The 9,222-nt window shown below is 63.8% G+C and overlaps 1 protein-coding gene across 1 annotated transcript; it reads right to left on the bottom strand.

The window, feature by feature from the left end:
* Positions 1-582: 582 nt before the first annotated feature.
* ABHD17A (abhydrolase domain containing 17A, depalmitoylase) lies at positions 583-7,497 on the bottom strand. The gene is made up of 5 exons (XM_064396591.1): positions 7,371-7,497; positions 4,984-5,442; positions 3,417-3,611; positions 2,366-2,545; positions 583-1,522 (listed from the first exon to the last, which is right to left on the bottom strand). The coding sequence occupies exons 2-5, from the start codon at positions 5,286-5,288 to the stop codon at positions 1,297-1,299; spliced, it is 906 nt and encodes a 301-aa protein (XP_064252661.1). The 5' UTR covers positions 5,289-5,442; positions 7,371-7,497; the 3' UTR covers positions 583-1,296.
* Between the last annotated feature and the right edge of the window lie 1,725 nt (positions 7,498-9,222).

Here is a 9,222-nt window from a genome sequence, read left to right as displayed (position 1 = left end):
GGCAAATTTCCTGTGGGAGGACTCCATGGGACACCCCTGCACTGCCCCCATGACCAGTGCACCCCCAGAATCACTGAGGTCCCCACACAGCTCTGGTCAGAACTGGGCACAGAGCAGGTCAAAAATAAAGTTTGCTCTCCCCAGGACCATCCCAGGGACCCCAGGACCACCCTGTGTCCCTCACTGTGCTGGCCTGGTGCAGAGCAGGCCATGGGGGTGTCCCCCTTCCCGTGGCACACCCAGCCCCCCCTGCAAAGCTGAGGCCATCCTCCACCTCTGCACCCGTGATCCCATGGGACCCCCTAGTGACACGGGACAGGGGAATGGGTTCCTGCTGTCCCCAAGTCCCACTGGACACACAGACCTTTGCAGCCTGGTCCCAGGGGCTGAGGACATCTTCCCTCTCCCACTGGCACCTTGGGGTCACCCGGTCCCCAGAGGAGGGTGACAAGCACTGGGGATCTGGCCAAGGGCAATCCTGGGAAGGTGCTGAACAGGGGGAGGTCGAGGGGCCGGACACACTGGGGCTGGGTCAGGGGCAGGAGCCCCCAGGGGCAGCCAGGGAAAGGGCACACACAGGTGAAACGTTAAACCTCTGCTCTTTATTTGCTGCCTGCTTCCCTCGCCCCGCTCCCCGGGTGAGTGGTCCCGAGGTTTTCCAGGGGTGACTGAGCACCAGGAGTGCTCTGGGAAGGCTGAGCAGCGCCAGACTGGAGGAGGTGTGGGGCAGGGGGGCACCTCCTCCATGCATCCCCATAGTCCCCGTGGGGACACGGCTCTGCCCCAGCCGCGGGGTGAACACTGGGCACCGCCAGCACTGGCCCCGGGAAAGCTCCATGGAGAGCAGGAACTGCCACCTCCTGTGTCCCACCCACAGGGACACCGGCAGGGCCGGGGCCCCAGCCCCTCTCCAACTCGCCTTATTGCTATGGTCAGAGCAGCAGAGCGGCCGGGAGGGGCTCGGGACTTCGCCGGTTTGGGAGAGGAGACGAGGACATGTCTGAAGCCAAGGATCCACCATCGGAGGGTGGGCTCATGTCTCTGGGAAGGGGCAAGGAGGGAGCTGCCGTCTCTGGCCAGCCAGGCCGGTGGTGCCAGCAGCGCCAGGGCTGGCACCAGCAGGGAGGAGAGCTGTGCTCATGTCCGAGAGCAAACACTGTCCATTGCAGGGCCTCCCGCCCTCTCCTGAGCCTGGAGCAGAGCTGAGCAAACTCGTTACAGCTCCAGCAGCAGGGACCAGGGAGAGCTACTGGGAGAACTGGAGGAACAAGCAGAACCCCCCTGCCTGTCCCCTGGCTAGTTGCGTTGGCTGGCCAGCTCCTGGGAGATGAATTTCCGAAGGCGCTCGAGGTACTGGCTGTAGAGTTCAATGTCATTGTGCCCGGCCCCGTCCACCCACAGCGGCTCCACGGCCTTGGGGCAGCGCTCGAAGAGCGCCAGGCCGTGCGAGAAGTCGATGACTTCGTCCTCTGTACCGTGGATGATGAGCACAGGAGAGGTGATTTTGGAGATCTTCTCGATGCTGTCAAAAGGGTGGATGGGGAAGAGAGAGGGGGTAAGCACAGGGAATGAGACATTTCCACTCCTCCTGCCCCCAAAACATCCCCCGGGACAGGGACCAAGAAATGTTCTTTGATCACGGCAGAGCACAGGGACAGGGAGGGACACAGAGCTTCTGCCAAGGAAAAGATCTGCCCCAGTGTGACAGACAAGGAGCAGACAGCAGTGACAACATCCCCGTGGGACCGCGGCAGGCCTGATGGGAACTGCTGCAGGACAGCCCTTCCCTGCTGGGCTGAGGAAGGGAAGCACGGCCGGTCCCAGCCCGGCCCAAAGGCCACGTGAGGCCATCAGGATGCAGAGCGTGGGCTGGTGGCTCCCAGCCACAGCTTCCGGCTCAGGACTGTCCCCTGGGCCCCAGGGCCTGGCTGCAAGGGAGAGGCAGAGGAAGAGCTCGTCCTCCCAGCAACCCTCCTGCCATCTGAAGAGCTGGAAAATCCCCAAGGAATTACTCCTGGGGGACAGAGGGGTCCCAGGGACATCCAGGGCTTGTGACACCTGACAAGGGGCCAGCAGGCACAGTCCCAATGCTGGTGGCCAAAGTCACTGGGACAGGGTGGCCAGGAAGTGATGCCACAGTAAAGTGTGTTACACACATGGCACAGCCCTCAGGAGGGGGCACGGTGACCCCAGGGAGGGCCACAACTCCCAGAGGGCACCAAATACAGGGCAAGGAGATGCCAAAGGGGATATTTAAACCTATCACAAAAAATGTCCCACATGTCACACGTCCCCTGGCTGTGACCAGAGCTGCTCTGGGCACAGCCCCTCCAAACCCCCCCAGCCCTGTGCCCGGGGCACTCACTTGGGGAAGGCATCGAACCAATAGGTCTTCTTGGTGTCGGGGAAGGCGACGCGCATGCCGGAGGTGAGCGGGGAGTGCAGCACGATGGCCGCGCACTCGTAGCGGGAGGCCAGGTCAACCGTGGGCACCGTGCCAATGCTCTGCCCATACAGGATGATGTTCTCCGGGCTGATCCCGTACCTGGCACAGGACAGGGCAGCTCAGTGCCAGGCACATCGCCAGGAGATACAGCTCAGTGTTACTCTGGGCCGGTCACTGCATCCACAAGGCTCCTGGCAGGTCTGGGGTCTGTCCCCCTGATCTTCCCCAGCTCCTCATGGCTGGGCCCAGAGCAGCTCCCTGAACTCCTGAAGGACCAGGGAGCAGCCAGGGCTGAGCTGCCAGGCAGGTTCTGGGCATGTCAAGGCTTTCCCTCACCAGATTAGGGTTATAGGGTCTGCAGCCATGTGGGGCAGCCCCAGCGCTGGGTCACACCGTGAGCCAGGCCCGAGGAAAAAGAGGCAGAGCCTGGCACAGGACTGTACCCCAAGCCTGGCAGGGGAACCAGAGCTGAGCCTGGCACAGGAACCAGAGCTGAGCCTGGCATGGGGCTGCACCCCAAGCCTGGCAGGGGAACCAGAGCTGAGCCTGGCACAGGAACCAGAGCTGAGCCTGGCACAGGACTGCACCCCAAGAATGTCAGGAGAACCAGAGCTGAGCCTGGCATGGGGCTGCACCCCAAGCATGGCAGGGGAACCAGAGCTGAACCTGGCACAGGAACCAGAGCTGAGCCTGGCACAGGAACCAGAGCTGAGCCTGGCATGGGACTGCACCCCAAGCATGGCAGGGGAACCAGAGCTGAGCCTGGCACAGTGAGACAGGAAGCACAGCTTGTGCCAAGGTCATGCCCTACAGCATCCCTGCCCCTTGGATCCCCTAGCTGCTCCTTCTAGAGTTTTCCAACCACCCCTTCCTGTCTCAGGCGGCGCAGGGCTCCCCTCCTGGGAGATTTCCTGTTTTGCAGCCTGCTGGAGCCCAGGCTTTCCCCGTGCTCCCTGCCCTGCGCGCTCACCGTGTGCGCAGCGCCTGCCACGCGGCGTCGATGTCGGAGTAGAGGTTGCGCTCCGAGGGCTTGCCCGTGCTCACGCCGTAGCCAGAGTAGTCGTAGGAGAAGATGTTGCAGTTGATGCGGGTGCCCAGCCCGATGTAGAAGCTGCTCATCTGCCCCAGGTCCACGGCGTTGCCATGGGAGAAGAGCACGGTGTACCTGGGACACGGGCACGGAACGTTAATCCTGGGCTCTGCCGGAGCTCCAGCAGGAAATCCCCCAAGGCCAGCAACCAAACCCCTCCAGCCACCAAGGGAGGCCCTTGTGACACCCCCAGGGACACCCAGACCCTTCTGCTGCCACAGCCAGGGGCTCACTCCCAGCAGGAACAGGCAGCTTGAAGGCAGGGTGATGATTCTGTTCAAGTTTTTGAGTCTATTTTTGGTAAAAAGCTCAGGATTTGGGGCCGTTTGCCCAATGGGGATTTCAAGTAAGAATTCTGACAGCGGGTTTTTTCTCTCCTGAGCCTGGCAAGACACCAGATGCTGAGAGAGAAGTGAATTGTGGGAGTGACAAGGCACAAGAAATTTCCACCATAAGGGGAAAAACAATGTTAATCATAAAAATTAACACTAATAGCAGATTGATGAGAGCTTGGCTCCCTTCTGCCAGAGGGAGGGAGCAGGACCCACTCCCTGCTGAGCCCCTGCAGCTGGTCTGAGGGGTCTGTGGCCAGGCTGAGCCTCCAATCCTGGCCTGGATGCCCAGGGAGGCCCAGCTGGAAGTCGGTGACAGGATGAGCTGGGGGAGGTCAGAGCAGCAGCAGCTGATACCCCACGGTTTGGCAGGCCTGCTTCCCCCAGCCCAGGCTCTCCCCTCCAGCCCTGCAGCCTGGCATGCTGGTCTTTGAGGACCTGTTGCTCCTGGGAGGATGTAGTGAAGGGCTCAGCTGGGGTGACCTGGCCTCCCTCTGCACCTGAACCCCCAAACTGTGCCACTGCTCGGGGAGCAGCTGCCAGGTCCCCTCCTGTCTGCTCCTGCCCAGGCACTGGCAGCAGGTTGGGCTCTCCATCTCTCACTCCAGGATGCCAGTTCACAGACCCACAGGAGTGAGCAAACCCCTCCTGGCTTTCACTCCCATCACTCATTTCCTACAGGAATCAAACGTCCCAGTGAATTTGACTAAGCCAGGCTCTCCTGGCTGGCACGGGCAGTTGCCCATCCCATGGTCACCACAGGGCTGGGCACAGGGAGAAGCAGCTGGTGCAGCCACCCCAGCGCCCCCAGAGCACCAAGCTCTGTGCAAACAACTGGAGCATTGCCTCACTGCTGTGACACCGGGGGACTGGGACACTGCTTGGGGAATCCCCACAGCCTTGGCTTTGCCCCTGCTCCTGCTTTAACCCCTCTCCCAGGGCAGCCACAAGCCAGACCGGTCCTGGGAGCCCGGCTGGCTCCAAAGCCCCAGGCAGGGCCAGCTCCTCCAGCGAGGCTCAGCCGAGGGGCAAGAGGGGACAAGAGGGGACGGGAGCCCCCAGGGCGGTCCCAGGGCAGCCCAGCAGAGCCCCAGCCGGCGCGCCCGGTGACTCACCTGGCGCCGGGCACGCAGCGGACGTACATGCAGCCGACGCGGTTGCCCCGGCTGCTCTTGGTGACGAACACCTCGATGTTGTCCAGCTCCCGCTGGGAGTACTGGAAATCCGCCCTCTCCTTCAAGTGCAGCTTCCAGCGGGCCGCGGCGCCGCGCAGGGAGCCCGTGCTGCCCACGGGCTCGGGCTCGGGCACCATGGCGTAGGTGGGCTCCGGGGGCAGGAAGGCCAGCTTGGCCGCGATGCGGCTGGGGCACGGCGGGCAGCAGAAGAGGCAGCAGAGTTGGCTGATCGACAGCCCGTTCATGACGGCGGAGGGGAGGCGGCCGCGCCCGGAGCGAGGGAGGATCCCAATCGGACAGACGCCCGGTCCTCAGCTGGCCCTGGGCACGGCGGGCGCCGGCCGTGCGGCGCGGGCCGGGGCTGCCGTGTCCATCTGTCCGTCCGGCGGCTGCGGGGGCCTGCGGGCAGGGCGGGGGCTCTGAGGGCTTTGTCCCCTCCTGTCTGAACACAAACGCGCTCCCCGCAGTGTGCCCCCCGCCCCCCGAAATCCCGGCTCCTGCCGCGTTCGGCAGCCCCCGCGCAGGGGGCGAGGACAGGCGCAGATCCCACACACGCCACCCCCACGGCTGATGGGACAAAGGACACGGCTCCCCGGGGCCACCCAGGTGCCGGCACAGGCGCTCGGGAGTGCCGAGCTCCCGAGGAAAAAGGGGAAAGGGGAGAGGAAAGCGAAAAAAGAAAACGAAAAAAAAAAAAAAAGGCAACTATTTTCTGCAAGTTTGGGCACAGGCTTGAGCTGAGGAATGTCAAACCAGCCCACACCCCGAGGAATTCGCTCCATCTGCTTCCGAAGGCCTGGGAAAGGGGAGGAAAGGGTGGAAGAGGGATATGGCACTGAAGCTGGGATTTGGCCTTGAAATATGCCAAAATACTGGGAGCGAAGGAATGCCCCGTGCCCCGGGGGCAGCCCCCTCGGGCCGGTGACCGTGCACAGCAGGGCCAGGCCCGGTGTGACACCCGGCACGTGGCAGCCGTGTCCCTCCCCGGGCTGGCACTCCCGGGACAGAACGGGGCGTCCGGGGGCCGCACACCCGCATGGGGTCCCCGCGGGGAGGTGGCGCTAGGGGCCACTTACACCGCGTGCCACACTCGTGTCGTGCGTCCTGCACACGCCGGGACAAAGCCAGGCACCAGCTGGGGACGGCCCGCCGTGGGGGCGCGACCCCCCACCCATCGAGGGGGGATCCCTGCTCTGCTGACCCCTGTGGGGCCCCCACCGCTGACTGGTGGGTGCTCCCCCCTCCCCTGGCAGGCACGGGACCCCCGCCCCGCACACCCTGACCGGGCTGGGGCTGTGGGACCCCCGCCCCGCTGCTGGCCTCCCCCCAGCACTGACCCCTCACCCAACCCCACCCCGAGCACTGAGCTCTCCCCTCGCTGTCCACTGCGCCCCTCCCACCCTGCAGCCAAGCACGGAGACCCCCCCCACACTGACCCGTGTGGGGACCCCCGACTGCTGCGGGCCCCAAGCCCCTGACTGATCGCTGAGGGACCCCTGAGCAGTGGGACCCCTCCCGCTCACTGTGTGCGTGTCCCCCACAGCCCCCCCGGCCCCGACCCCCCCCACCGACCTCCCCGAGAGCCCCCCGGCTACTGAGGGGTGCCCCTGAGCCCACACTGCCCGCGTGGCTCTCCCCCCGCCCCCACAGGGAGCCTCTCCCCCAGCTGGGGGGGTCTCACACACCCTGCCCGGCCTCCCACTGCCCGCTGGGGGGGTCCCACACCCTCACTGACCCCCCCCAAACCGACACTGACCACCGTGCCCCCCCCACAGTGACCACTGTATCCTCCCCTCACTGACCACCGTGCCCCCCCCACAGTGACCATTGTATCCCCCCAAAAACTGATCACCGTATCCCCTCCACACTGACCACTGTGCCCCCCCCACTGACCACCGTGTGTCCCCCTCACTGACCACTGTATCCCCCCTCACACTGACCATTGTGTCCCCCCCCCACTAACGATTGTGCCCCCCCAAAACTAACCACTGTATCCCCCCAAAAACTGACCACCGTGTCCCCCCTCACTGACCATTGTGCCCTCCCCCCACTGACCACCGTGCCCCCCCAAAACTAACCATTGTATCCCCCCCTCACTGACCACCGTATCCCCCCTCACTGACCATTGTGTCCCCCCCACAGTGACCACTGTATCCCCCCTCACTGACCACCGTTCCCTCCCCACCCCGCACCAGCGCGGCCTCCCCCGCGTGCCGGGGCCTCCCCTCCCTCTGACGGCGCTGTGGGACCCCCCCCGCCCCGCGGTGCCCGCCGTGCCCGGGTGCCGGCAGGCGGCCTGCAGGCCCGGCCGCGCTCCCGCCCGGTACCTGCACATCCTCCCGGCCCCGCTCGCCGCTCCCGAGGCCCCGCGGCCGTTGCGGCCTCCCAGGCGGGGGCGGCGCTGGCCCCGCCCCGCCCGGAAGTGACGCCATCGCCCCGCGCCCGTTGCCATGGGAACAGCGCGGCCGCCTCATGGCGGGGCCGCGGCCTCTCCTCGGCCCTGGATCCCGAAATCCCAAACGGGGCTGGAAGGGATCTGGAGATGGCCCAGCCCGAGCTTGGCCACCTGGAGCAGGTGGGAATGTCTCCGGAGAGAGAGACTCCACCGCCTCCCGGGGCAGCTGCTCGGTGCTCTGCCACCCTCAGTGTAAATGGGCTCTTGCTCACGTTCAGGTGGGAATTCTTGTGGTTTAGTTCGGTTTATGGCCATTGAACCACCGGAAGGAGTCTGGCACTCACGTTGGAGATATTTAGGTGGATTGGTGAGATCGCCTCTTGTTGGAAAATATACCAAGTTTAACATTTTTATTTCCTAACGTGAGTCACGTGTGTTCTCCTTTGCCGCGGGGGAAGGGAACGGAAGTTTCTTTCCAAAGCATTGTTCCACCAGGAACAACGATGAGTTCGGCATCTCCGCAGGCCGAGAGCAGCGCGAGATACACGAGAGATAAAGGCCATCAAGGGCCATTGGCGAAACATGAGCGAACTTCTGCTCCAGACCTGCCCCCGGCACGGCTGGGGACACCTGGAAAAGGCTGGCAAGGAAATGCAAATCAGGAGTGAACACCTAATTAACATCAGAGGCGAGGAAATCCGTATCCAACAGGAAACAAAATACAAGAACTGCACGTCTCGGGACCAATGAACGTTAAACCGATGGATTTCTATGGGTTTGGGGCTGTATAAAATTTGACAAAAATCTCGAAGCTTGAGGAAAATCGTGGAGCGCGGTCCCCTGCGGCTGAAGGGCAGCGGGGGCGCCCTGGGGGCACGCGGGACAAGGAGAAAGAGCAAGCCCAGACCCCGGAGCGGACCGCGGGCAGCAAGGAGCAGGAGGAGGAGCAGGAGCAGCGCGGGACGGACAAACAAGCGCACCCCGGCGGAGGTGGCCTTGGGGAGTGCAGGAGCAGCAGCAAACGGAGCGGATCCTGAAGACAGCGTGGCAAACCCGCGAGCAGAGGAGTGCAGCAGGCACTGGGGTGCTCTGCCTGAGCACTGAGACACCCAAAGTCAGCTGGACTCGATGAACGGGCTGCTTGTCACGGCTCTGGAGCTGGGTTTGGATTGTGTCGATGGAAACCCGGCTGTTCTCCATATCGTTGTACTCTCAAATGCAACTTCCGAGTTTTAAACTGTCTGATTTTATAGTCTTTTTTAAAAAACCAAACATCCAACACTCGCAGTCTTCTCTGGATTAACCAAGCCCAGCTCCCCTGGTCTCTCCTCACCAGAGAAGCTCCAGACCCCAAATCACCTTTGGGGCCTCCACTGGACTCTCCCCAGCAGCTCCTTGTCCTTCTTGTCCCAGAGCTGGACACAGCCCCCCAGCAGAGGGGCAGGATCCCTCCCTGCCCCCTGGCCACGCTCCCCCGATGCCCCCAGGGTCCCCCGGCCCCAGGACACTCTGCTGGCTCAGGGACAGTTTGCCATCCACCAGCACCCCCAGGTCCTTCTCTGCAGAGCTGCTCTCAGCGGGTCACCCCCAGCCCGTGCTGGGTTGTCGCTCCCGGGTGCAGGACCCTACACCTGCCCTTGTTTGTCACCTGCCCCTTAGGTTTGTCCCCACCCAGCCCCTCCAGGTCCCTCTGGAGGGCAGCACGGCCCTCAGTCACCCCCACCCCGGTGTGAATCGCGGTGAAACCTGAGCAGGATCCGTTCTGTCCCTCCCTCAGGGCGTTG

The sequence above is a fragment of the Passer domesticus genome, chromosome 21 (assembly GCF_036417665.1).
Source record: "Passer domesticus isolate bPasDom1 chromosome 21, bPasDom1.hap1, whole genome shotgun sequence".
Classification (NCBI taxonomy): Eukaryota; Metazoa; Chordata; class Aves; order Passeriformes; family Passeridae; genus Passer; species Passer domesticus.
This window is presented reverse-complemented; position numbering and strand designations above follow the sequence as displayed.

Excerpts from the sequence above, each read along its gene's own strand:
- ABHD17A (XM_064396591.1), bottom strand. The coding sequence starts at position 5,288 with ATGAACGGGCTGTCGATCAGCCAACTCTGCTGCCTCTTCTGCTGCCCG. Across the intron at positions 3,612-4,983 it reads CGCTGCGTGCCCGGCGCCAG|GTACACCGTGCTCTTCTCCC; the intron begins GTGAGTCACCGG and ends CCCGTGTCCCAG. Across the intron at positions 1,523-2,365 it reads TGGTTCGATGCCTTCCCCAA|CATCGAGAAGATCTCCAAAA; the intron begins GTGAGTGCCCCG and ends CCCTTTTGACAG.